General features: G+C 47.1%; 8 protein-coding genes across 8 annotated transcripts; 5 read left to right on the top strand and 3 right to left on the bottom strand.

Annotated features, from left to right (window-relative positions):
* Window positions 1-2390: 2390 nt before the first annotated feature.
* Window positions 2391-4602, bottom strand: H6S33_005890 (uncharacterized protein; the record flags this gene model as incomplete). The annotated part of the gene is made up of 7 exons (XM_044837286.1): window positions 2391-2522; window positions 2580-2722; window positions 2777-3084; window positions 3145-3273; window positions 3339-3460; window positions 3516-4115; window positions 4372-4602. The coding sequence occupies 7 exons, from the start codon at window positions 4600-4602 to the stop codon at window positions 2391-2393; spliced, it is 1665 nt and encodes a 554-aa protein (XP_044699199.1).
* Window positions 4603-7100: 2498 nt separating this feature from the next.
* H6S33_005889 (uncharacterized protein) lies at window positions 7101-9220 on the top strand (the record flags this gene model as incomplete). The annotated part of the gene is made up of 6 exons (XM_044837285.1): window positions 7101-7231; window positions 7301-7409; window positions 7484-7624; window positions 7675-8727; window positions 8778-9132; window positions 9198-9220. The coding sequence occupies 6 exons, from the start codon at window positions 7101-7103 to the stop codon at window positions 9218-9220; spliced, it is 1812 nt and encodes a 603-aa protein (XP_044699198.1).
* A 308-nt stretch (window positions 9221-9528) lies between these two features.
* Window positions 9529-12820, bottom strand: H6S33_005888 (uncharacterized protein; the record flags this gene model as incomplete). Its single annotated transcript, XM_044837284.1, has 3 exons — window positions 9529-11824; window positions 11882-12399; window positions 12500-12820. The coding sequence occupies 3 exons, from the start codon at window positions 12818-12820 to the stop codon at window positions 9529-9531; spliced, it is 3135 nt and encodes a 1044-aa protein (XP_044699197.1).
* Window positions 12821-12986: 166 nt separating this feature from the next.
* Window positions 12987-13669, top strand: H6S33_005887 (uncharacterized protein; the record flags this gene model as incomplete). Its single annotated transcript, XM_044837283.1, has 4 exons — window positions 12987-13145; window positions 13277-13370; window positions 13430-13540; window positions 13596-13669. 4 exons carry the CDS (start codon window positions 12987-12989, stop codon window positions 13667-13669), a joined length of 438 nt encoding a protein of 145 aa, XP_044699196.1.
* Window positions 13670-14959: 1290 nt separating this feature from the next.
* Window positions 14960-16962, bottom strand: H6S33_005886 (uncharacterized protein; the record flags this gene model as incomplete). Its single annotated transcript, XM_044837282.1, has 3 exons — window positions 14960-15525; window positions 15594-15996; window positions 16087-16962. The coding sequence occupies 3 exons, from the start codon at window positions 16960-16962 to the stop codon at window positions 14960-14962; spliced, it is 1845 nt and encodes a 614-aa protein (XP_044699195.1).
* A 4094-nt stretch (window positions 16963-21056) lies between these two features.
* Window positions 21057-22076, top strand: H6S33_005885 (uncharacterized protein; the record flags this gene model as incomplete). Its single annotated transcript, XM_044837279.1, has 2 exons — window positions 21057-21365; window positions 21453-22076. 2 exons carry the CDS (start codon window positions 21057-21059, stop codon window positions 22074-22076), a joined length of 933 nt encoding a protein of 310 aa, XP_044699194.1.
* Window positions 22077-24497: 2421 nt separating this feature from the next.
* On the top strand, window positions 24498-25255 carry H6S33_005884 (uncharacterized protein; the record flags this gene model as incomplete). Its single annotated transcript, XM_044837278.1, has 3 exons — window positions 24498-24581; window positions 24643-24778; window positions 24849-25255. The coding sequence occupies 3 exons, from the start codon at window positions 24498-24500 to the stop codon at window positions 25253-25255; spliced, it is 627 nt and encodes a 208-aa protein (XP_044699193.1).
* A 1028-nt stretch (window positions 25256-26283) lies between these two features.
* H6S33_005883 (uncharacterized protein) lies at window positions 26284-27389 on the top strand (the record flags this gene model as incomplete). The annotated part of the gene is made up of 5 exons (XM_044837277.1): window positions 26284-26424; window positions 26485-26759; window positions 27079-27130; window positions 27197-27332; window positions 27385-27389. The coding sequence occupies 5 exons, from the start codon at window positions 26284-26286 to the stop codon at window positions 27387-27389; spliced, it is 609 nt and encodes a 202-aa protein (XP_044699192.1).
* Between the last annotated feature and the right edge of the window lie 372 nt (window positions 27390-27761).

Raw genomic sequence — 27761 nt, 5'->3', positions numbered from 1 at the left:
AATTGCTGTAACTTGCGCGACATATCTCTCATTTAATGTCTTTACTGAAGGTCCTTGCACATCTCGTGACCTTTGGAGATCACGCCTAAAATCACACCCGCTCCTACAGTATGCAGCACATCATTTATCGTATCATCTCAACTCCCGCGAGGAGAGCTTGACAAGAAATGTTCTCCTCAGATTTCTCAATAGATCGAGGAACATCTCTTCCTATTTACAGGCATTTTATGCAAACGAATTGCCTCTTTACAAAGCTTATCCAAGGGGACAGACTCCATTGCATGTAGCATCCACCGTAGGCCATTGTGTGGTAATCAGGCAATTAATCGAAGCCGGGGATGATGTCAATTCTAGAGACAAAGATGGATCATCACCACTGCACTGTGAGGCCTTAGCAGGGCACCATAATATGGTTTTATTGCTACTTGGGATGGGCGCAAGTTCGGACCCGGACAAGAACGGAAGAACGCCGCTACACCGGGCAGCACAAAAGGGCCATGAAAAAAATTGTAAACCTCCTCCTTAGGAATGGCACAGACCTCTCAGTATCTGACGGTAGTGGTTTGACGGCATTCCACCAAAGTGCACTTGAAGGACACGAAAAGGCGGTCGCCCTGCTACTGGAAAATGGTGCTTCTTTATCAGCCACAGACAGAATCGGAAGGACGCCATTACACTGCGCCGTAGATAAAGGTCGCAATGCAGCCGTCAAATTATTACTCATGCAAGGTGCTAGCATTTCAAGTACCGATCATGATTTGCGGACACTGCTACATTGCGCTGCATCTAATGGAAACGAAAATATTGTAAGAGCATTACTGTAGAGGGGGGCAGATGTATTGGCCACTACGTTAAATGGATGGACTCCACTAGAATACGCACAGCACGAACGTCATGAACGTGTTCTCTTTGCTCGAGGCTGCTGTTTCAGGACTTCAAGACCATGCCGGGCGGCCAGAACCCCTCGCCGAATGGCAACTTTAGCAAGATATAGTCATAAATACACCCTGCTCTACCCCCGCATCATCCACTTCTACCACATCTTCTCTAGCCACGAGTACCGATAGGAGGACATCACTGCATCTTGCGGCATTTACACCACACAACAGCTCGAATGTTATAAGACAACTGCTTGAAGAGGGTTCTGATGTGGCCGCACTCGATAACCAGGGACAAACTCCATTGCATTGTGCGGCAGCAGAAGGGGATGAGAGAATGGTTAAACTATTAGTTGAAAATAGTGCGAGTGTATCAGCAAATGATACACTTGGAAAGACCCCATTGCACTGCGCAGCAGAGAGAGGGCATGTGAGGGTGGCCAAACTCTTTCTTAGGAGAAATGCTAGTTTATCACTCGAAAGTAATAACGGATGGACACCATTATACAGTGCAGCATTTCAAGGGCAACAGGAAATGGTTTGTGTGTTATTACAGAAAGGCGCTGATCCACAGTGTTTAACAATAACGAGTTTGTGCCAATGCAAATCGCGGAACAAGCTGGTCACAATCTCGTCGCCAACATACTTCGCAATTCAACTAGGAACGAGCCAGAAGAATCCTTACCAAACTCTATTTCTCCGAACTCTGAGATTGAGCTAGCCTCGAGCCATATTAACCGAACCGCATTCAAGCTAGCCATTTACGAAGGAAGTTGAAAGATTAATAGGTAACGGGGTCGATCTCTCGATTCCAGACGATTCTAGATAGATGCCGTTACACAGTGCAGCGGCCCGTGGGAATGAGGGGGTAGTCCGGGAATTAATACGGAGAGGAGCTGATGCTTCTTTCAAGGACGAAGGAGGGTGGACTCCAGCCCAACGGGCAAAGTTTGAAGAGCACGTAGAGGTGGCAGAATTCCTGAAGACAATACCAAACCCAAATACAAGTAGTGGAAGAAGAGTCGGGGATGTAGATGATTGGTATTTAGTATAGCATATTGTATGGACAGTTATCGTATCTAAAATAATAATAACAGACTCTATCCGAATAGCTAGCTATCAGGGGGCTCATGAGTCCTTAATGTGATTTTCGGTCCTGGGTTATTACAAGAAATAGAGGCATTTCTTTTGCTAGACATCCTATCCGCCCGGGCCGCAATCTGACTTGAGACGTTAGGGGCCCCATTATCAGCGCCAACGACCGCCGGGAATAATCTAGCTTTCATTAAAAATGTCGATTATAGCTTAAGTAACACTGATGCGTTATCAATATCTCAGGGGTATCATTTTAATTGATTTGGCCTTCCAGGTACGAGGTGCAATGAAATAATGAATATATACGAGAAATAAGATGTATTGCACTTCCAAATTACTTGAATGTAGGCTGAGACTTATAGCTATCGTTTCAGTTGGCTGGGATATTTCGATAAACTCTTTTGGTACCTGTTCAAATCACGGTGTGTCTGCTGCCCATCCAAGTTTCATTTTACTGCTCTCGGTCTCTCCCAACAGTTCGTTATAAACATCCTCCTCGGTCTTATTATGGTACTCGTCCACTGCTGCTCTGCAGTCCTTGATGATTTGCTGGTTTGATATGTGAGTGTTGAACTATTTCATAGGGGAGAGGAACTATATGAATACCTTCATTAACGCAACATTCATTAGAACTTTGAAAAGTTTGACTAACTCCTGTACGCTATTCGGTACTTGTTGCATCTTTTCTGCATTTAAAAGGCATACGAACCCCTTCGGGTGACTCATGCGGATGAGCTGGAAAGAGAGGCCTGTTCTGGTCAATAAATAGCTTGATTTCTACGAGTTCCTCCCTCACTACATACCTGCATTGAAGACTCCAACAACTTGTAACTTTTTCACGACGGCCTCGTCATGGTCAACCAGCCCATGCAAACGAAACAACATGTCCCTGAGAGCCTTTGCGAGCTTGAAAAAGTCACCGAGCCACTTCGATGACGTGACGCCATTGAAAGTTCGAGCCACCTCCATGGCGCCGTACTCGTAAGGGTCATCTTCGACGGTTCTGATGATTGCGTCAAGACGGCGACCTATCTTGAGCCTGTTTCCTCGTCCAATTTTTGTGCGCAGGCGGTTTTTCCGGATTCCGGTTGCTCGACAGGTGGATTCTTTACTGGAGGACACGAGGCTGGTTAGGTATGAGTGGCTAGAAGAGGGCCTGAGAAGCACATACCGCTCAACTGTCATGCCTGGAAGATCAAGCAAGCAATGGTCAAAAATGGGAGACCAGAGGTAAGAGGAGTACCAATCTTCTAAATGGCTTGCACGGAGAGGTTCCCCTGGTGCCTCAAATTGGATGAGCCTACACGACAAACGTGAGTTCAGGGCAATTGTGCGCAACAACGATGCAGCAAAGGAAATGCCTACATCATACGAATCACTACATCTGCCCACTCGGAGTTGAAATGGATATTCTGATCAAATGCTACGCCTTCCGGTAGATAGTCTGTTTTCCTAAGCATATCCCGGAGATCACTTGTAGATTTAACCTAAGTCGATCACGGTCAGGGCATGCCAAAGTGGTGAAGGTAAAACATGGCATACTTTAAAGAATCTTTTCAACGAATCTAATAGTACACGGTCGCTTTTGGGCAATGGTAATATAAGGCTTTGTATTTCTTCCCACTCTGGATCTGTAAATAGCTTTTTTGTATCTTCATTGGATGTATCAATTACAAAGGATTGTAGGAGCGAGTTCGCAAAGGAGTCGGCATCTAGCGCTAAGCATGCTTTATGGATGATACTTTCGACTGTGCGCCCACTCCTGAGTACCCATTGTGACGCCCTGTCCATCCCTTTGTACCTATCTGCAAAGGCGATTTGCGCCGGAGAAAGATCCTCGCTTAGGCCCCCTGAGGGAGTTGGAGTCCCCTCCCCTTCATCTTCTTCGGATTCACTGTCCTTAAAATCTAAATCGGAATCATTTATGGTATCTAAATCGTTATCACTATATATGCTCGTAGTGTCTTCGCTGGGCTTGTTAGTGGTTTGTGGCGGTGGTTCATGGTTTATTGTTGTCTGGCAACCCGTAACCGACGACCCCTGATACATCACTCCTATATTAATCGGCGGAGGAGCTGTAGCGGTTTTTGAAGTCTTCTGTGCCAGCCAGGACTTCCCATACTGTCGGTCTGACCCCTTGCCCTAGAATAAAAATCCATATTAGCCAGGCCTATTCTTTACCACTGATGTACAACCACTCCCCCACCGAAGCCAACAGACAAGCTCATGGGTCATCTGCCGCTGGTAGGACTAACTAGCAAGCTAAGCATCGGACGAGCTTATAGGTCATCCGCGCCGCCTGCGATAGTATCTGGCGCTGCGCGAGCCGATGGGTCGGAGCGCCAGAGGTTGCATCACAGTAGCAAAGGGGGCAGAAAGATGAAGTGAATGTTTATACCTTTTCCTCGTATCGCCTAAGGAGATCCTGGGCCCGTTCGCGTTGCTCAAGGGAACAACACGAGGGTGTTGTGCAGTTGGCGATGAGAAGAAGAGATTTCTTCCATCCGTCGAGCAGCCGACGAGGCGCGGGAACTGGGCGATGGCGGTAGTTCAGGTACTCGGAGATACTCCAGTCTTCAGGGAAAGGGTGACTCTTGAAGTATCTCAGTTGTTTCGCGTGCGGGGACATATCGCGGATAAGGTTGTTGAAGAGGGGGTTGTATGATGTGTTGTTGGTGTTGTTGCGATGATGATGTAAGGTGGTGGGAGATGAAATGGTGGCTGGGAGCTTGTGCGCGCTAGTGGCTTGGCATCGAGTGGTGACACATCACCTTTATCTGATCCTTTTTTTATCTATTTGATCTATTGTGCGCGCTTGTAGCCGCTCTCGGCTAAATCGGTAATAGGCGCCTACGCTGTTCACCCAATTACATACCATATCAGCGTCCAAGACTTTCGTTCTAAAAATACGGTTAAGATGAGTGAAATCATGGAAAATATACAAGATTGAGCAAAGGAGATTACGACACTTACTTAATCCATAGCCAGTAACCTGTTTCAAAGATCAAAGAATCTCAGTGTGTCAGTAATATTTTTCATTCAAAACACCGAGAAGGAATTCAGTTTTCAACTACATGTACTAGTGATATGTTAAGTCGCCACAACGTGATTAATAGATTTTTATAGAAGCTTTAATAAGCGATCTATGCTTTTTTGGCCCAAAGACGGCATCATTTTCAAGCTTCTTAGGTATTTAAAGTATGTACTCCGGTTAGACTATTCGACCAAATACATGTATCTTTTGTTTTAGGGGAATCTCGAGCCACTGGCTCGTCCCGTGATTTATACTATTACATGTGGTGAGTTGTATTTCGTAAAATTTGATTGATCATATAATCTTTGAACTTAACGATGCGTCTAGGTAGAAATGTCACTGATGAGGGCAACATGAAGAGTACTATCGTCACGTTTACTAGTTCGCAACTATCATTACATGTAACACTGCCGGTTTATCTATCTTCTCTTCAAGCATATCTCTAGGGGGAGTGGAAATGCATCAATTTTGACATTACCCATACAAAAGTTCGTGTAAAAGGCATTATTTGATGCATTAACCGCACGGCTCTGTGTTAAAGGTATTCCTGTCTCTAGTTACCGACGATTTTACAGATCTATGGACGACTTTATAATTTACTGATGCCTTTACCTGTTAAAGGCATGTTAAATGCAAAAAAATACGACTTTACTGACGCTTTCCGGTGTTTCCTGTTTTCCGCCGGAAAATCAATGTTTTCCGATGAAGCCCTCTCTATATCTCGAGATAGTTGTGTCCTCAAACAAGATATTTCGGTGGGGTCATCAAATGGCATCTGGTATCAATAGGCTTGTAACAGTTGGGAAATACAATTTAATTTTGATGGATCTATTGTTTGGCATATACATGTAGGCTATTCTGCTTTGATACTCCTGGAATAATAGTAGGACGCTCTGTGATGATTCGTTTCATTCGTGATGGCCTTCGTCAATCATGTGCACGTGAAGCATCACCGGTTGCGAAAACTTATCCCCCCATGTGAAATGGATGACAGAAGCGTGACCGGTAAAGGCATCAGTAAAGTCGTCGGTAAAGTCATTTGTAAATTATTAAAAAATCGTCTGTAAAGTCGTCCAATTTCCCTTAAAACGACTTTCCCTCTACCAAAATATTGACATTACCCACGTAAATCCAAGCTCAAAAAACGGCTTTCCCGACGACTTTACTGAACATTCTGGATACACATTTCCAATCGCCCTAGAGTATGCCTTTAAGCTTTCTGGGCAAAGTTCATGTACATATCCAGGGTTACCGCGATTCTTAATAGCCCTAGCTAGGCTTAGCTGAAATTGATATCCGTCCTATACATACACGTATATAGGACTCCATCAAACGGACCTCCCAGCTAGCTCCTTCGCCCGCCAAAACTCTGCTGAACGGAGGAATAGCCTTTCGGGGATATCGACGGTGACGTTAATCTTTTGGTGAAAATGCATACGAAGCTGGCCTCTCCCGTTATTATGCTCGTTAGGTTATAACTTTCGGTCCAAGAGCCGTTCCACCGAGACGACTGCTCTTGCCGGTACTTTTATAAGCAGCTTGAGACCATATGTTGTCGTCTTGTAGTTCTACCATATCATCCCTGGTGTTACCCTCGATCAGGGTGGCGGTAGCCCGATACGGCCATTTCCTCTCGATCTCCGGTCGACCGACCGTGGGCAACAACTAGGTCTATATATATCATCAAGAATTAATTTCGTCTATGAGAAATTAAGTCATCAGAAATCACTCAGTGTTCAGTAGCGCAAGAAGCAGGAGCTATGAGGTTAATTCCGGGTAACAACACTGCGATAAGATAAGTCCGCACCCCCAAACGGTGGCGGCATTAGTACATTAACAGTTGCCTACTCTTGTACCATCATCAATCCTCGCCTCAATTGCTCTGGAGTTATTTGGTTTTGTGGTTTCGGGTTGTTTCAGCCATCTAAGCTTTTAGGTTGTTCGGGATTTACAGGCTGTCACATTTCATCGCTTTTCCTAAACTCCGCAGAAAGGCCGAGAGATTATAAATCTATTTACACGAACGTGGAAATAGAGAATTTATACTTAACTAAGCTTAATTCCTAGCAAATACACACTCTAGGCAAGCAAAAATGGTTACAATAGACGAAGTTGCGAATCCCTCAAAGACAGCATTAATTGCTCAGCTTGCCCACGAACGCGCGGAGGAACACGGTGGCCCCCAAGAGAATCCACTTGATGAAAGTGAGACTTTTCAGCAATTGTAAGTCTTCCCATAGCTATAATTGGTGGCGGCAAAGTCTCTTGGGAAGATATTAAACCATTGTAATAGATGCGAGGCGTGTAGACGCGGGGATGTCAAGACAGTCCAGTCCATCATCGCATTCGGTAATGTCAATTTGAATGCAGTCGATGCTTATGATTACTTACCGCTCACTTTGGTAATCTCCTTAAGACCTATTTGGGTTGGAAGCTACCAAACCAATGGCTGACTGAAGATGTGTTTTTGGACAAGGCTAGTCTATGCGGCCACTACGAGGTTGCGCAACTGTTACTTGAAAGTGGAGCTATATGTGAGCGAGATACGTTTCAAGGTGAAAGGATTCTCTATAACGCATTAAATGATCGCATCCGAAACTTATTGTTACAATACGATGTATGTCTGCACTCCCATTTTTGGGTGCTTAGGAAACTTATGCCGTTTAGTACTCGAAAAGCCTTGACCCTGCCCAGCCATGGGCGGCAGGAATAACTTCACTGCTCTATCGGCCTGAAATCGACGTAACGGATGTGACAATCCTCGCGACATCAAGTTCTTCGGCAGTAATCAAAGAGTTCAAGTTGCACAAATTCCTGCTGGCCGCCCGCTCTCCCTATTTCCAACGAAAGCTACAACAGCAGACTAAGATCAGGTTGGCGAACTCGTTTGATGCACGCGCATTTGATATCGCAGTGCGATACATGTATCTCGGTGAAGTAATGGAGTCAGCGCCGCAAGATGTGCTACTAGGGGTCGAGAAGCTCAGTCGGCACCTGGAAATTCCAGAGATGTGGGAATTGGTTCTTGTTGCGGGTGATCCACGAGTCCGACGACAGAAAAGAAGTGAGAGTGTAAAGCAGGCGCAGGATAACCTTGATGAATGGTTTAAAAAGTTTGTCATTGGACAAAAGATCGAGCTGGGCCCCGGAGAGAAACCAGGGGATGTCCGCGTGGATAAACATAACGAGATGTTTGCAGATATCTTGCTTCAGGCAGACGAGTTTGAGAGCTCCGAAAACGAAGAAGATGAAGCCAATGCTGATGCCCCTCGCATCCTAAAGCGTTCCGTCATCTACCTAGTCCACAAAGCAATCTTGCGTTCTGAATTCTTCACAATCATGTTCAGCTCCCCTTTCCGTGAAGGCCAAAAAAGCCGCGACGATGAGCCGCTACAGGTCATCCCGCTGGACATGTCCCCCGCTGTTCTTGAGCTTGTATTGGCGTTTTTCTACTCCGAAAAAGTAGAAATACCACTAGACATAGCTCTCGATGCTCTCTTCGCCGCGGACCAGCTGTTCATTGACCGATTGAAAACTCGCTGCGCCCAGGTTATCAGTACTGCAGGTCACACGGACGACTTGCCGTACAGTATCTATGATGTTATTCGCGCGGGCTGGTTGACCAGGATCCATAGGCTCGAGGAGTTTGGTGCGAAATATATCGCAGAGAGATTGGAGTTCTTTATTGACGACAAGAACTTTGCGGATCTGATCCAAGAGGTAGGGCGTCTGGAGATAGGTGACGGAGGGATGGGGCTAATGTTTCGTAGAGTGCGGAAAGAATCGAAAATCGGCAGGAAACTGATACGATTGAGCTTGTCGATGATATTCGATATTATCTTAATGAACGTTTCCGCATGCGTATGGAGGACATGCAGATGTATGAAGAGGATGCAGAGGGTGGAGAAGTTTGGGAGGGCGAGGAGAGTAAAAGAACGGACGGGGCAGAAAGTCGAGGTCTAAATGACGACGCAAAAGATAAAGAGAATATGAATCGCGAAATAAATCCCGAAAATAGACAGGAGAAGCCCCAGCCAGGAGAATTGGCTGATGAAGGCAAGAATCTCAATACCGAGGCAGGTTTGATGTACGATTCTTTGCTGGGCCAAATTGATGAATTATTAGGTTTGTATCCCCTAACCAGCAATGAAAACTATACAGCGCAGAATATTAACCCAGTCTTTTTTTAGATCAATTGCGGTTGGATGCTTAAATAGGGAAATACCCGAATGATCAACACAACTTGTTTATGATGGAGACAGAAGATGTAAATTAAAACGTCTAAAACTATAATACTAAAGATAAAGTTTATAAAAAGGTAACTGGAGGTACATTGAGTAAAGTTGAACGGTATATTTCTAGAAGATAACCCAACCGCGGCGAAACCAGTTCTAGCTATATAGGATACCCACCGTGTAAACAATGCCCAAAAGAAATATCTATGACCGTCCCTGAATCGAATAAACCACCTTATCAGGTATATAAAGAGTATTTGCCATCGTATTTGGGCCCACCCAATCCTCATTGCTCCATTCCCCTCCTCAAGGCATCCAATGCCATCTCGTAACAATACGGACTATGATCCGCCATCATCCCGCTCCCAAAACCAATCTCCTGAAATCTCTTCTTTACATCTCTAATGACAAACGCCTTAACTCTAAGTTTCCCCGTCACCCCTATAGGCCCATCATCCCCCTCTCTATATACCTTCTCCGTCACCACATTCCACACCTCTCCCGGCGGAACCAACTTCTCTGCCCTCATAGCCGCCCGCAAAGTTTTCATAACCGCAAACGCCCAATCATCATGGTCGAGAGATCCCCCTAGGTTTCCTCTACTCAGGCCATCAATGATCCTCCTTCTGATCTCCGCCTTCGCGCCCTTGTTGTCCTCCTTGAACGCAACCGCAACTGTCCAGAAGTCGCGAATAATTCCGAATGACAGAGATGGTACTATATCCCTGCCGTGGACGACGGTAGTGATGAGAGTTCGAGTTGCGCGCCGAAGTTCCTCCGATACGCATGCCGGTGTGCCGTATGAATAACAGTGGATCTTTCGGCCCTCAGGAATTCGGACACCGTCCGTCAGGGTGGCGGCAGCGTTGCTAGTTATGAATGTGCCGTTACAAGGCGAGGATAGCAGCATCGCAATTATCGCTGCTACTCCGCCGCCGAGAGAGTGGCCAGTAAAGACAAGTCCATACTCGCGGTACTCCTCCAGTGCGGCTTGGACGACCACCAGCAATCGGGACTTCTTCCTGAGTAGTAGAAGGGCGGAGTTGAGCATGCCTTTATGTACTCTGTATTTGATCCCCCGAAGATTCAGGTCGTGGTACTCGCATGTGAGATCTGTCAATACATCTTCCAGGCCAAGGGTGCCTCTACAGGTGACGACGATAGCTTTCGAGGGGTGATCCACGGCCACAAAATGGACAAGTGGAATACCGCTATTTACATTTCCCTCTGCGTCATATCCGCCTCCGGGATCTACGAACGAACTCAGAAGGATGGTGTCGAGTGGGAGTTCTGTGTGGTGCGAAAAGGCATGGTGCTCCGCGTGGTGCGTAGATGCGGGTGGGAGGATTGGGGTTGACCCAAGCCCCAGGAATCGCATAAAGTTTTGGCCATACGAGGCTGCTGCGAACCGCATGTATTTTGAAAAGTTGATGCAGATGGGGGCGTTTGGGAATACTTCATCGGGATGGGGGATATACGATTCTAGAAGAAGAGAAGTTTGAGAATGGGAGGATCTAATAGTGTAAATTGAAGGAGATCCTCGCACGTGCTGGCTATGCGGCAAATAGGAATCTAATGATTCAACGTTTGCGGTTTGAGAATACGCGGAAGCTGAATGGAACTCAGACCTCCCCGAAATAGATGATGATTGATGAAACATCCTCGTTCGTGAACTGCTTCTGTGGAACGGTCTCGCCTCAGGAGATGTGGGTCTACTAGGGCCCCTGAGGTTCGGCGAAAACGGGGGCTCTGTAGCAGATCTTGTATGTCGTCCACCACTTCTAGGGGAGGCCGCGAGTGATTCCAGCCCATTCTTTCTCTTGACAGTGGGTACTAGAGCCTCTGACAAAGTTTCACTCCTTCTTCTCTTCTCCGTCTTTTCCTTTCCTTTCTCTTTCTCCCTCTTCTTCTCTTTGTGCCTCTTCTCTCTGTCGGCATCAGATTCTCGCAGCTTGTGCCTCTTCTCTCTGTCGGCATCAGATTCTCGCAGCTTGTGCCTCTTCTCTCTGTCAGCATCGGATTCTCGCAGCTTGTGCCTCTTCTCTCTGTCGGCATCAGATTCTCGCAGCTTGTGCCTCTTCTCTCTGTCGGCATCAGATTCTCGCAGCTTGTGCTTCTCACCTCGGTGTTTCTCTGAAGTTCCACCGTGAGAGGAGAGTCGTTTTCGTGAGTTCGCCTCAATCGGTTCAGCTTTTGATCGATGCTTTTTGGAATCTTTTGAGGTCGTGGGCAGGTCATTATCCTTCGAAGATATGCGACGAGTTGGCTTTCTTCTTGGAATTTCAATCAGTGTTGATGATGACGAGTCTGATGGTATTTCCTCAACGACCCTCCCACTATCTCTAACTACATCCTCCGAGTCGACAAACTCCCCATCTTCTCTTTTCACTCGTTTGTTTTCCATCTTATTTGTGATAGTCTCATATACAATCTTGTATCGAGGTCTACTGCCATCTTGGTGACTTTCGGAGATTATAACTGCTCCTTCTGGTGGAGTGAAATCTGGAGGCTCTGTTCCTGTGACTTCAACGGTTGTAGTCTTTGTGGTCGTAGATGAAGTTGTAATGGATATATCTGCAGATCTACAGTGGGTATTAGGCATCTTATTCATATTCACTTGCGAAGAAATTCACACTCACGGAGGTAATCTTGCAAAAAACATGGGTGGCAATCCACTTCCAATCTCATCTTCGTCTTCATGACCGTTATATACCGAAACCGAATCCATTTCCTCATTATCGAAAAATGATGTAACGGATTCAGTTTCCCCAGAAAAGTCCCGATTCCGCCCCAATGTGATATCAACTTTCTTTTCCACCTCGTCCACAACCACATCCCAAACAAGCTCAGTCTCTATCTCACTATCGCGCCTCGCCCTTGTTTTCACCTGCAAGACTGCAAAGCAGGTCAGGCCGATCACCAGATCCGCAGCCCCTATTCGGCCCTCGCCTTCAGAGTTCTCGTCGAACTCCTTGCGCATCAAGGTCACGATTGCCGAGATGGCGCGTGAGGACTCGGTTGAGCCGAATATCGAGTCGAGCGTGAGGACATAAGTTTCAGCGAATGAGCTGAGGGTGCTCAGTGTAGTCGAGGATATTTCGAAGCCGGTTGAGAGTAGAAGCTGGGTTAGGGATATTGAAGAGCGGAGTATATTTATCTGCACGGCATGTCAATCACCATCAATAAAGGAGTTTCCGACACAAGCGCAAGCTTGCACTGGATCATAGGCAAGTCTAGTGCAGTGGCTGATCACTCACACCAGTCTCGGTCCATCCATTCACATGGTTCCCGCCAACAAGTCTTCTAGAATTAACGTCATGTCCCGCCCTATGGAGGATGCCTTCGATCGCAGCCCTCCCAAGCTCCAACCCGGTCAGGGTCCCTATACGTGCGCCGGCAAGAGCAGCTCCCCCCACAAATGAACCAAGCCGGATTGAAACCGACGCAGACTTCGACACCACCGAGACGAGCGATGCGACTGGACCCGGGAGAAGAGTCGGACCCGAGGCTGCTGCATGTAGTGGGGTGATAAGAGCTGAGGAGGTAGATGAGGTTGCTGTATCGCCGGTTTCAGACATCTTGGTAACGGGTTGCTTCTGTCATGACAGACCGTTCCCTAAGCAAGTTAAAGAGGAAGAAAAAAATGTGGCACCGGAGATTTTATGTAAAGGAAGGGGTTTTGTTCGGTCCCCCTCTTCTCCACCTTTCCTAGCTTCCCCCCACCCGCGCGCGCCCCTCAGATAAATGCAGACTTCCGTGCAGGGTGGTGTTCTGGAAAGTGTTTTGCCACGTTGTTTCAGAAATTCCGTTGGGGATTTCACGTGGGAAATATTGTCACCAACAATACCGATAAGGGTCGTTTTATTTAACTCTCTGGACCGGTTTAACCATGGAGCATGCAAGGTATATATATACATACAGTACCCACAAAAGCTAACTACTTACCTGTTTATGAACTGTACCTACCTACCCACGGTTCCTGGTCTTTTTCGTAGCATGGAGATTCTGCGTTATTAATCGTGCTTTGCTTTAAGGCTGCGCTGGCTGCTGCTGCTGCTGCTGCTGGCCCAGATGCACACACTTTCATGCAAAGACAGGATTTCAATATGGGGATCGGTTGCCATGGGGGTTTTTCGGATTCTCGGGCATGACTATTATTGTGCTCAGGGTATCTCATGTCTGCATAGAATCCAGCACTCGTGTGGGGGATTACTCGCCCGGGGTAGCTCCTAGTCTTGTGTCCAGATCGAGACTGTTCAACAAGGAACTTACAAAAAGGAACGAGACTGGGGTTGTGTGTATGTACAACTCGCGTGTAGATTTCAGCACGATAACTTATCGATATGGGGCTAGTGAGGAGGGGTCCTAACCTGACCCTTGAACCCTGGCCTCTAGCTCTTCTTAGGCTTGCGGGGGGGCATGAGTGATCTGCCATGACTCGGAACACCACATACCACATGCATAAAGCCCTTTTGCAAACGAAGATTGATCTGACACCCTTCAATTACGATGCCAATTCTCTCCTCCAGATCCGTTAAAAACTGGACGTTCCTCGATCCTCTTCTACATGACGTACCTACGTGGGTGGTATGTGTACCTTTCACATGTCAAAAAAAAAAAAAAAAAAAAAAAAAAACACTCCCCGCTTGTTTAAATAACGACCGGATCACGATGTGGAGTAGATACCAGACCGCTGGTTGGGCGAACCTGCAAAACGCATGTCGTCGTCGATGTACATATGCATAACCCATGCAACCAGCCTATGGGAGCGCTGAAGCCCAATAGTTAAAATCTTCTGCCACCTGTACTGTATGTACCGGTACTCTACACGGTTTGGCCGCTGGATAAGCGTACCTTTTTATATTCGCATATATTCTCGATCTTGCACGTGCTCCTCCGGCTATAGCTATCTCGAATTGGATTGCACTATCTAGACGCCTTCGCGGGGGTATGGTGCTTTCCTTGATTGCAAGAAGCAATCGACGGAATTAAGAAAGTCGACAGCAGAAGCCTAGAGAATTGCATCTATGCTTTGTTTGGTGATAGATATCCTTCATATATTCCGTCCTCATTTTTGACGTTATCAGTTGTTGCACCATACCCCCGTGAGCACCATACCCCCGTGAGCACCATCCCTTCGTCTGTTTTCAGGACCGGACGCTAAGAGCTAGAGGAGGATTTAACTCAGCTGCAGTCTGGCAGATTTTCTTGCAAATCCTGCTCAAATATCCCTAACCCTAGATGAGGGGGAGCTCTTCTATTCTTTACAAGAATATGAGAACCGTTTTTAATTGTCAGGATTCACCAAGTGTGCTGTTTTGTTGAAGTAGTTTTCGATTTTGTGAGGGGTTGGTCATACCCCCAGGTTAACCATACCCCCAGAAGTGCGTCTAATCAGTGACAAGGAAGAGGTTATCAGATCACACAACTGCGGGACTTGGGTTGCCGTTCTAAATCATTGGCTGATCGCTCAACGATTAATTCGGGTAATGCGTTTCCCAACGTGAAATATATCACAGCACCATGTCACTGTCTGGTCTAACTACATTTCACCTCTGTGATAAGAGTGATAATTAAAAATTGGTTGATAAGCTAGCTCTAGAGCAGGAACACCCGAGACCCATGGTTTATCTTTAAAATTGATAGATATTTCTTGGATCATTCTAGCTACTAAAGACTAACTACATTACATTCTTCAACGACTGACTGTACATCCACTAATTACTGACTTTGGTTCTCTTCCCAGCACTTGTTGGTTTTTCGGTTCCCCTCTTAGACTTAAGTCCCACCTGTCTCGTTTCCTCAACAGCTTCTTCATCATCTTCCTTCTCTGCTTCGCCATTCTCCTCTGCTGCCTCACTTTCGTCCGTCGTAACATCATCCGAGTCCGAGTCCTGCGATTCTAGGGCGGGGCCGTTGTAATAATTATCCTCCACAATTTCGAGCTCCGGTTCTGGCGAGAGAGATGGTTCTGGTGATGGCGGCGTGTCAGAACGGTTAGTCGCATCACTATCTTCGTCCGACTCAACATCTAGAGGGTTGGTTGTGCCTTCGGGTAGATATTCCGCGTTGGCTAGCCATGCTCTGTGACAAGAATCTTCAAAGGCGCCCTCTCGCTCCGCAGGCTGGAAGTCTGGGACTCTAATTTGCTCTGCGTCGCCAAAGTTCATCAGGCCGAAATCAAGCAGTCCAACGACCCACTGACAGTAGTTCTTTGAAGGCTTTGGGATGTATTGGCTCGTATGGGTCCTCCACTTCTCACTGGGCAACGGAAGACAGAACCCTATAGTAGGCACTAGTGTCAGCACGAGTAATTCCTTTAGTTGTTAGTAGAAACAAGTCAAGACATACAAGGAAAGTCCCTATATTTCAACTTGAGTTCCCAGATAGCGTGGTTCGCCTCAAGGCATTTATCAAGGCACTCCTTATCCCACGCCTGGTCTAGAATGCGCCAGAAGTAAGAGTTATTGTACATCGTGTGGAAGTTCTTCGTGTACTCCCGTCGCTCCTCGTCAGTTGGGCGCGGCTCCACTGCCAGCTGCTTCTGATTCCACGAGATTGGTGGTGGGATGGTCAAATCATGCTTGTAGATCATTTCCGCGCGCCAGTTCGAGAGCTTCTTCTCCCTCTGTGGATCAGCGCCCCACGTCCCCTCCTCTTCGCCAGCGAGGTACACGATGTCTAGTGCAGTGTTCCAGAGCTGATACTGACTTTCCTCTGTCATCTCGGCTGAGTCTTCAAAGAGTTGTATATACTGTTAAAACGATCATTTCCAGGGTCAGTAACAACACTTTTATATTATTGACGACGCAATTCCCGGGAATGATCTAGATGATATACTCACAAGTTCCCGCTGATTATCCGTCATTTTGAGCACGTTCCACCACCCCGGCGGTAGCGGGTACTCCATCTGCCCTAGCAGCTTCTTGCCCTTATTCTTCCGCTTCGACCCCTTTGTGGGCGTCCCGTCCTGGTCACGCTTAAAAGCCAGCTCTGGCGCCGGAGCCATCCACTTAGCCTCATCCCCCCTCACCGTCGACTTTGTCGGTGTCCCGTGCAGCGTCCCCTCCCAGTTACTGGGAGAGCTGCTATACGTCTTCTCTGGCGTCTCGCCCGGCTTCTTCTCCAGCCACCTTCCGCTGCTCTTCTTCTTCTTCTTTTTCTTCTTCTCGCTCGCCGCCACCTCACTAGTGTTTGCCGCCGCAGAAGGACCGGTCCCGTTTTTCTTCCCAGAGCGCTTCTTTCTGACCTGTTTGCGCTCGTCGTCGAGTGCCTTCTGCGCGGGGTCAAAGAGACTGGTGCTCCCGCCCTTGCGGTCAAATATGTTCTCGCTCTCGGCGAGTGCGATGCGGCCGCCAATCTCGCGGACAATCTCCTCGGACGACATGCCGGCGGCGTCACGCGAGAGGGAGAAGACTAATGGGCCGCCGCTGCTGCCGCCCCCACTGCGGGAGACGCGGGTGGTGGACTCGACTTTGCGGGCGGTGGCGCGGGTGTTGTGGATGCTGGGTTGGCGGGGTCCGATGGTGGTTGGGGTTGTGCGGGGGGCGCGGAGGCCCGTGGTCTGCGGGGTGCTGGTGGTTTTGGTGCGCTTGGGCTTGGTTTGGGTTGTGGGGGGCTTTTCCGTTTGGGTAGGGGCGGGGGCAGCTGCCGCCTCTGGGTGGGGGGACGGGGACGGGGAGTCAGCCGGAGTAGCACCTGCACTTAGTTCTTTTGACATTGTCACTGGTAAATAGAGTCAATAGCTATAGAGTATTTTGGCTGTTAATTGCGCACGATTCGAAGGGAAACTTGCATGAGAAGCTGGTCCCGTGTCAGTACTTATCTAGGAGACTAACAAAGAAAGCAACTTTAGATATTTACTGAACTCCATGTTCCACGATAGGATCAGTTAGACTCTAATAGGTATCATAGATTCTCTAAGCAGTATATCAGTATAATGCCATTCGGAATGATTTCTCTATCATTTACTTCTCTTTGTTTGACCTCGACCGTTTAACAATGACCAGGTCAAACAAAGAACGAAACAAACAACAGGACACACGATCCACGCAAGAAAATGTCTTAGGAGTATAGAACTACGGTAAACATTCTCTTTTATGATATCTCATGGGCCGCACTCACCCCAAGTGGTGCGGGTTAATGAAGTAATTAATCAATTAATTAATTAAGTGGTGCGGGTTTCTCCGAGTGATGGCTCATGACGGAAGCGGGTGTATCTACTGAGGTGTCCTGATAGAACGTGACGTTAGTAATTTCACACCGCCACGAATACTCTACTTCATGTATGCTCGGTACCGGAGTGTAACATCAATTCCAAAAGACCGTGTCGCTCCAAGTGTGCGTAATAGCAGGTACAGTCAAGTGCAAGCTCGATACCGGTGCTGCCTCTCTAAAGTACCTTGATATGGCTTCATGCTTTGTCCGGCGGTATTATAACAACATAGCTACTCGCTATACGAAGGTCCAGGCATTGCGGAAATACAGGAAGAACCGGTCGAGAGGAACAATAGGGAGACCAAACCCAATATAAGTAATCTAGATATAATTATGTCAGCATAGCCTTTGTCACAACACCAACGTCAGAAAGCCACGTTGTTGTCCCACAGTGCCACACTACGGCAAGTGTTCAAGCTGTCACTACGGAGCACTTGAAGTTGAAGGTTTTGTGGATACACAGTTAGAGATTTTGGGAGGAAAGAGTTAACTATGACTGTTTCCGCTGTATCAATTGAAAGAATATCATATTACAGACACCTAGCTGTGTATATATCCCACCAATTGTCAAACTAGATATAAATTGTGTAAACTTACGTCTAGGAACGGAAATCCTGATAAAACAGTGGCTCAGGAAGATTGGATATATCATGGCGGCCCCTAGATCTTATCAGATCCTTGGAGCTAAAAGGCAAGCTGCATGCATGCGAGAAGTTATTCGGTTCTCGGTCCCCGATACCACAGCCCACGCCAGACATCCGCTTGGTTAGTTTATAGTGAGATCCACGGAATGTTGCAATTGGATACAGATGAACTCAAAGTCGATATCGAATTTACAGAATAGCTCTAACAAAATATCCTGCGCGCCAAGAGATTTCGCTCTAGGCAAGTCAAAAGACTGCGGTAAATCAAAAGACTCCAGGCCCAGCCCCAACTCATCAATTCTCATTCTCGTAGCTGCTTGGCTGATGTCCTTGGCTGCTATCGTTGGCGTTTTCCTTATGACTATAAAAGCCCGTTTGCCCTCTCACTCCTTCTCCCTTCACCATATACACGGCCGATGATCTCCCCCGCGGAGACTACGACAACCCAGCAGGTCCCGGGTCCTAGGGCAAAGGAGAGAGCACAGCACCGGTTGGGGCATGCTCTCCCGGGCACCCGAAGACGATCTCAACACCGGCCACCCCTGACCTCCCACGGAATCCACAGCCTTGGGAAAGCTGTGGTGGTGGGAGGGCTGAGGCGTGGTCACCTCAACCGAACCCTTCCTCTCTCCCCTTGCTCTTTCTGTCTCCTCCTCACGGAGGGGACGCAGCCCCTATTGACTCCTGGGTGAATCCGAGGGGTCAAGAGGGACTTTTCCTGTCTTCCTCCTCCTGGTCTTCCTCTTCCCTCCCTCCCCGGGCCTCTCCCTAGCTTTCCCCTTTTCCTCCCTTTCTCTATTTTCTTCCCTCTGCCGGTCTCCTCCCTTCTGCATGTTCTTTTCTTCTGTTTTTTTATTTATCATTTTTTTTTTTGTTTATTTTCGTTAATTTTGTATTTTTATTCATTTTAATATTAATTTTTTTATTTTCCATTTTTTTTGTATAAATATATGTAATTTTAACTTTGTATTTTTAATTTCGTTTATTTCGTTTACTTGGATTTTTATTTTTTATCCATTTATTTATTTAATCTTCTTTTTTGCCCTTGTAGTTTCGTGACATGTACATAGAAAGATGGCCGTATGTAGCAGGACGCAGTACGTTCGTCTATCTTCCACCGACTACTTGAAGATCCCAACCGAACCGGGTACGTGCGAGTAGACCAGTAGAATAGGACGCCGCTTGCTAACGTTGTATCTTCACAGATTATCACTCGCGCTCAAAGCATGATGCGTATTTTGTATCACGCCAGCGTATCCCACAACACCGGCGTAAATTGTAGAAGTAGCTTTCCATGTCCGACCCGGAGGAAAATTTCAAACCCTGACGCTCGTAGCCGTCAGATCCAGAGTGACAATTATCAGAATTGACACTTTGTAAACAATTTCTAATGTTTCGGAGTTTTAGGGTTTTGTACATCTTGGCGCCGGCAGATTCTCAAGTATCACTCTCAAGCTCGCGCTCGATCGATCTACGGACAGTAAAATTATGGGCAATCTCCGAGATTATATGTAGTACGTCTTTCTAGAATAACTTAAATTTGATCACTAGCCAGGGCTATCTACTTTTTTCTTCTTTTGTGCAGTAGTATGAAACAATATCAAGCACCTTACGCTAGCTAGATGATCTATATCTAGAGTTTAATTTGTATAATTCCATAATCACAATTATCGATCAGTGACTATATCAATTAGGTTTTTGAGCTACCCCATTGTAGGTACCACTGTCGACCCACAGTTAGCTATAGCTAAGGAGAAGCTGTATACAGCCCACACGCCTTCATATTCACACCAAAACCCACGATGACTGTACTCTTAAATTCAGTTCGGCCATAATTACAAATACTTAGCTAGCTAGAAAAACCTTTTACACACGTACGTACATCCAACATTTCACTTCTTCGAGACGGCTTTACACATATATCCCCGGCCCAAGATCCCATTTCACGAGCTTGTAGTTAGTTTCAAGTGTATGTAGAATACAAATATTAATACAAACACTAGTGGTACAATCAACAGAGCTCAATTTCTACCTTTATCAAATGCTCCAGCTCTCCCGGCTTTCTTCTTCTTCTGTGAACCTTGTTTTAACTTTACTAGACTTTCGACGTAGTCGAATATATCACAGGTTTGGAGGGATTGATTGATTGACAATTCATTGATTGTGTCGGGTTTGGAGGGAAAGAAGGTAGGTACCTAGTGGCCTTGACCTTGTACTAGTATTGATTACTATGACAATGGTGGTATTCAATTGCATGCACGGGTCGCAGTATTAAGAGACAGTTAGAGTATCACGTCCGGGGTAAAGTCTGGGACGATAGTGGTTTCTATATGGTCATTTACCGGCGGCAGATGAGCGTTCTGGTATTAAACATGTCGCCGCCGCTAATGAAGACGAGATAGCGTGTATTGGAAAGAGAACAGAAATGGACGTACTACATGTAGTATTGAAGATAATAGACCCCCGGGAGACTATTTTTATATAAATATTCAAACCAAGTATTATACCTAAATATAAAACCCTAGACCAAACCTATTGAATGACAAAGCAATTGAAACCTCCAGTGACTACAGTCAATGATCCGAATACCTATTACTGAGAATACGCCAAGACCTCACAACAACTATTAGCAACCCAAAATCAACCACAAAGCTTTCCAAATTGACCAAACCCCCTCAAGCCGGTCTCTACCTGTAAATTCAAATAGGTCTATCTATAGTTCAAATGAGTTATTTCCCCAGGGTTAGGGCCAACCCACCACCGGTCAGACCCTGCATCGGCGAACGCCGCACTCCATCCAGCGCCTCCTACGTCAGACCAAAGCCCAACCCCATCACGAGCTCACCAACCTCCAAACCCACTCACTCCTATATCAATACCACCCCGCGCATCATCACCTAACTTCCCCCAACTCCCCCCGCACAAACTCCAAACCCTCCCAAACAAAAAAAAAATGAGTCCCCAAACCATCACCATAATTGGCTCCCTCAACACCGACCTCGTCACGCGGACGCGGCGCCTCCCCGCACCTGGCGAAACCCTCACCGCAAAGTCATTCAACACCGCTCCCGGCGGCAAGGGCGCGAACCAGGCTGCGGCCGCTGCGCGACTCTCCGGCGACGGCGTGGTGGTCAAGATGGTAGGGTGTGTGGGGGGCGACGAGTTTGGGCGGGATATGAAGAAGGCGCTGGTGGACAGTGGGGTGGATGTGGAGGGTGTGGTTGTGGATGAGGTGGAGAAAAGCGGGACGGCGATCATCATCGTGGGTCCCCCCCACCCCCTCTCCTATTTGGGGGGTAGAGAGTGTGCTTTTTACGGTGCTTAATGCTAATGCGCCTGTGGATACCAGGTCGACGAAGCCACCGCGGAAAACCGCATCCTCATAAACCTCGGCGCAAACGCAAAGGTCACAAAAGACCTCTTTCCAGATACCTATTTCACATCCATGAACCCGCCCATATCCGCGCTCCTAATACAGCTCGAGATCCCGCTACAGACCGTTCTTCATCTGCTCAATCTCGCCGACGCAGCCGGAATAACAACCATCTTCAACCCGGCTCCCGCAGTGCCTATACCCGTCAACTTCTACCCAAAGATGGACCACCTGATCGTCAACGAGACCGAGGCTGCCCTTCTCACTGGGGAGGAGGTCGAGGAGCTGGATGTGGAAGCTGCGGCTAAGACTCTTTTGGAGAGGGGTGTGAAGGGGAGTGTTGTGATCACTCTGGGTGCGAAGGGAGGGTATTTTAGTACTGTGGATGGGAAGGGCGGGTGGATGAAGCCTGAGGTGATGGAGCCAAAGGATGTGGTTGATACCACGGGTGCGGGAGACACATTTGTTGGCGCCTTTGCGGTTGCAATTGTTGAGGGCAAGAGTGTTGAAGAGGCGGTCAAGTGGGCTGGGGTTGCGGCGGGGAGGAAGGTGCGAAAGAGAGGAGCAATGGCGGGAATCCCGTGGAGGAACGAACTGTAGTAATGTTGATGATCGATGAGATATTAGACCTGAGGAGCCACTGTTAATACAATTAAATCATCAGATATCACTCGAATCTCACCTCAACCTCCAAGTCCCAGATCTCCATACTTGAGTGACGTTTAAAGAGTTCCGGAAGTTTCAAATCTTCCCCCAGTACCTTAATCTCGCTTGTCAATTCTCGCGGGAGTCAAATACTGTATGCAATAACTTCCTCGTCTAATATGGGGAAGGAGAGCTAACCCACCAACACAAAACTCAATCATGTCTGCGGTGTCACCTACCTAGTACAATAGTTCAAGTGCGGTTGTCACATTCTACTTTGCTTCAATACCGGTTTCTGAGGCATTGAACACGTAGGTACCCATGCTGAGAGAATTTTCGGCATTTCTGGCAAGCACAAATACCATAATTGCATGTGAATTATGTACCATCACAATTTGATGACCTTTAGCCATTACCTCCCCGACTAGTATATATGCCATGATTTTACACGGATGGGACGGGTCCCTGGTATGTAGGTACATAGAGCACGTACGGCGTGTCCGAGAATCGTACTCTAAAAAAGCACTTACCCACAACATCACATGCCGAGACACCGTTGAGGAAGACTGCATGCAAGATTCAAGCTCCGGAGAAGACCAATTTAGACATGGTAAGAAACCCAGAACAGCACCATTCGCCCAGCCAGCCACCCACCATGCAGGGTGAAGAAACAAATGACGTTTGTGCTGCTAGCTACATAAAGTACATACTAGAAATCTAGATCTGCGGTGAATCAATGGCTGGACTTATTAATCATCTCAAAAGGGGTAGCTAGGGGGGCGAAAACATTGAACGTTTACGATATTTTTAGAAAATATTCTTTACGTAACTAGCTAATAGGTTGGTAGAATGCTGCAAAGCACTTTACTTTAGGCTTAAGTTTGTAGTAGGTAGAATTAGACTCAGCTGCTCTGAGGTCCTCTCCCGTTTCAACCTATTCGGCGGCGGCGGCCTAGTGTAATTCAGATTTGGGTGGGGAGACATAATTAATTGCTTATCCTAACAAATGCAAATTACTCGATGACCCAAAAGTCCAGAATCATCATCAATTTGAGCTTTGTTCACGTTCGCCCCCAATAGGTAGAATGGGGAGTTATCTCCTTTAAAGGTGATGATGTGTTGTTGGTGTAGACTATTCTACTTGCTTGCGTAATGCAGCTGCTATTTCCACATCATACGAATTTGGATTAATATCGTAGCGCCATTAATCACCCGGAGACATATGTGGTTATTCTCCAGCGAGCGAAGAGCTGGAGAAGGCAGCTGGTTATCTGGTTCAGTGAATGATCTGCAGCTAGCATACCACATTGGGATAATGACAATCCCATGGCTCCTTTCCGGTTGGCTCGGCAGTGTTGAACTCCGACGGGCCATCTGTTTCGAAAGAAGCCAGCGCCCACAAGTTTAATGGTGGTTAAAGCAAGAATCTGACAGCTGAGGGAATTAAAACATCCGACTGAATGGCTGCCTGTTCTTCATTGGAAGAGGACAGAATCCCAATCAGCATTGTCCCTGGTTTGGTTCATTTAATGTGCGCTATTGTAAACATTGACTGTTTCCAATTGTCAAAGGGCTTTGAGTTTGAAGATGAGAGGAAAACATACCGGTAGCGGTCTTCACATGTCGTTGAAGTTAATACTTGCCCCTTTCCAGCGACGTGCCACCTCGGTATTCAAACTGCGGTTGCGGGTTCCGTTGTTACCCCTTGTCGATACTGTAGGTAGCTGCCTCTAGCTGCTGTGGGGAGCGGATTTCCCCAGATTTACTCTGCGCGTTTGTTAAGCTTTTTATCCGGTTAACCAGCTTCGGTAATTGTCAAAAGAACCATCATCTGTGACACCACATAAATTAACACAACTTGACCAGGCTTGGTTACATGGAAGAGTACCTACATAGTACGCTGGCTGTGTGCGCTGTACTATGGAGTGTACTAGCATCCTGGGTATGTAGCTAGGTAGGATACATGTAGATTCACATGTCATGGGATGTGATGTTTCGTTCGAGCTCCGTGGTGTATTGAGTTTGTGTGGCAAAGGTAGATGTATGGCCATGGATCGATACGATCTAGGATCTGCAAAATTGGCACCCTTCTTCCAATCAGCGAGTGTAATTGAAGAAATACATCTAGCTGAGTTAGTTTTTTGGAGAGGCTGGTAGTCGTTAATACAGTATATCCATCTGTGTATAAAGACTCGACGGAACTCACCTTTCTTTCTTTCCCTTCCTCACCATTCATCAGTACTACATTCTTGCAGTAAGATAAAGCAGTCTTTCTTCTCTTCACACATTCGCTTTCGTAAAACGACTCTCGTTCAGCGTTTCGAATTCAAATCCTCACCTTTTTTTTTCAAAGAAAAACAACGATCCAAAGTCGAAATGAAGTCTGTCTTTGTCCTCGCTATTGCTGGTCTTGTCGCCTCTGTCTCCGCACAGAGTCTCTCTGACTTGCCATCATGTGCTGTATGTGTTTACAAACCACACTGATCGTAATATGTTGCATTTTCTAATGATCGTCTACTAGTTGACCTGTCTTACTACTGGTCTCGCAGCTACTAGCTGTAGCATCACTGACTTCAAGTGTGCATGCTCCAATACTGCTTTTGTTAGTGGATCAGCGACATGTATCCAAGGTTCCTGTCCAGAGGCGGACCAGCAGAGTATATCTTCCCATGTATTTCATAAACCAATAGTAAATAAGATACTAACATATACTCTTTGATTCTTTAGAAGCCCTTTCAGCTGCAGGTGCCCTTTGCTCCGCCGCAGGTGTCACCATTCCAACCACCTTCCCGGCCTCTGGCTCTACTCCTGCTACCTCTGCCGCTAGCTCGTCTGCTGCAGTCTCTTCCTCTGCTGCGGCCACCACCACTGCCACCGCCACCGCCACCACCACTGCAGCAGTTTCATCCTCCGCAGCACCTGTATCCAGCGGCACCGTCGAGTCATTCCCCACCGTCATTGCCTCCGGCTCCTCAACCCTCACCACCAGCGCCGTTCCTTCGGCCTCTGCAACTGGAAACCTCACGTCCTCAGCCTCAGTCCCTGTTCAGACCACCAACGCTGCAAACCGCCTTGGAGGAATGAGCGGACTCGCGGTTGCTGGGTTGGGTCTTATTGGATACATGGCTCTTTAAATGCTTGAATGGATACATTGTATATGCATTATGTATAGTTAGTGATGGCATGGGAAACGGATATGGAATGATTATGGGGGATTTAGTTTCTTTTTTATCTTTTTATTCTCACCTTTCTTCTCCCCCCACTTTGTTTTGGGGGACTTAATTAACAACTTTTGAACATCGAATCCTTTTTGGTGCATTCCCCCGACTCGCCATCTTATTCAGTGCTAAGTTGTGATAATTGTTTCAAACATGGCTAGGTAATCATCTATTCAGATTGTAGATAATACCCTCGATTCATAGAGCCACATAAGCTTTGAGAACTGATTACTGAGTTCAAGAGTTGAATGAGCCAGATTTCCATATGCCAGCTTCTGCAGAGCTATCTGGATTTTGGTAGCCAACAAGGATACATGTAGCATTTAAACCTGGCCTGGGAGCCCAAGGAACAGCAAACCAATCCCGTCCCCCGCCTTGCTACCAAACCTTAAACCCATGCCGTGAATAGGCCATGCTGTCTTATCACCGGTGGCCCGAGCCTTGTCAGGTCGATAAAGCTAAGACTTGCACCATGTACATGTAGGTAGCAGTCGCGTCGGCACACATGTACGCACCGACGGTCCTGCACTCTACTCTACTCTACTCTACACTTATGGATTATTCTGCAGACGCGACTTACCAGTCTCAGTAGAGTAGGTACTCGAATAACATGCACTCATGAGGTAGTGTCGCGACGATCGTTGTCGCAGGACTGATATGATTGATTGACTGATTTTGATTTGATTCAGAACTGGATGGCAGATGATTCACTTTTTTTGCTTTTGTTTTCTGCCTGGCTCATGGTCAGATGCCTTTTTGAGTAATGCTTCTTCTTCTGTCGGGTCCGCTGCATACATATAATCAGCAAGATCTGTCGGGTTCAGGGAATCAGAAGGAGCGCCTTGTGTTTCGAGTGATAGTCTGTGAATATACCCGCTAACAGCTGGAAGGCCCGGCATATATAGTTCTGCAGAAGAAGAGACTTTGACATAAGGTGTTAAGATATGCCAGCCCTACCTGGTGTGTTCCAGGAGCTGAGCTGGGCGGTCCACTATCTCGACTGGTGGCTTGAATCGGTGGGAGTTGAGAGGAATCTCGCCTCGACGTGCGCGTGGACTACCACAGCCCCGCCTGCAGGACTGCGTGTACGTACTCTTGAAAGCGTCACCTTCCCCACGAAATTTGCATAGCGAGTACGGCTCTAGGACGGTGTCGGCTCCAAGGTCCAAAGGATGGTCTCCTCCCTGTCCCCACTCACACCCCCGCTGTGCCGGCCTCTTAGACCACGCTTCGTTCCGGCCATCATCCAAATCAACCAACAGATCAGCTCCCCCGCCAATGAGTTATACTCGGCGGCGACTGTCAAGACGATGAGAAAGATGAGGCTGTGGCACACCAACTGCAAACCCACACTGGTTCGGCCCGGCCGCCTCGTTGACCAATTACAATCCACCAGTGGAAGACCAGAGACCGTTGAAAGGTATGTACACGCAGCCCTGGAGAATGAAGGAGCCAATTATCCAGAAGCTCTATAGTGACTCCACTATGCAGCTTCCTGTCAAACTGACGTTAACTTTGAAATGTTTAGAAGAATCGAATCAAGAGCGCCAGATATAGGCTCCGAGCCACCACTCAAGAAGATTAAATATGCATTATCTAGCCAGGGCCTGGCTTAGCGAGTATAGGGCTTATGGTCTTGCTTAATAAGCACTGTTGGTAGTGTAGGAGGAGGGTTATTGGTGTGCGAGTGATATCCTATGATTAAACTAAGTCTACAGATTATGGTAAGCACAGTACAGCAACCAAACAAAACCAGAGACGGGACGTACCAAGCCTATTCGAGTCATCACAGTAAGACTTACCTTGTTCGCCCTGCACAAACATGGTCACAAATTGAGCATCCTTGGCGGGGAGTAGGTGCCTTGGTCCACTGGCGAACAACCCTTCCATTATCACGATCAATTGGCCTATCGTATTTACCATAGGGAACATCACTGCTCTCATAAGCCATTGAAAAATCACTACTATATGGAAGCCTCTGTCATAGATACAGGTACAGGTAGCTTGACCAATTGCAAGCAGGATAACCCGGTTGATGACTACAGCGTAGATGGCTCCGGATACAAATTCCAGAGACTCGGTTGCTATGACGACCCTGGATCTTTTAAACTGAGCAGAGAGGTCTTCGCGCTGAGGATAAACACTTTCATCCAGTATAGCTATTCACAAACGAAGCGCTCAATTCGCAACCATTTGAGTCATAGCGCAAGACTACTACAGTCGCAACTCGATATGCCGGAACTCAATACACCGGATCCCTTGCTGTCCCGTACGAGATCCTCTGAGAATATTATTTTTCCTACTGTAAAATTAATTTGCTATCCCGGATTTTTTGCTATCCCGTACGAAATCCTTAGAATCTTGGCAATCCGGCATATCGAGTTGCAACTGTAACCAATTCACCACTATTCCATCAGTACCC

The sequence above is a fragment of the Morchella sextelata genome (genome assembly GCF_020137385.1).
Source record: "Morchella sextelata strain SCLS chromosome Unknown scls_2, whole genome shotgun sequence".
NCBI classification, from domain to species: domain Eukaryota; kingdom Fungi; phylum Ascomycota; class Pezizomycetes; order Pezizales; family Morchellaceae; genus Morchella; species Morchella sextelata.
The sequence above is the reverse complement of the archived record's forward strand: the minus strand, read 5'-3'. Positions and strand labels throughout refer to the sequence as shown.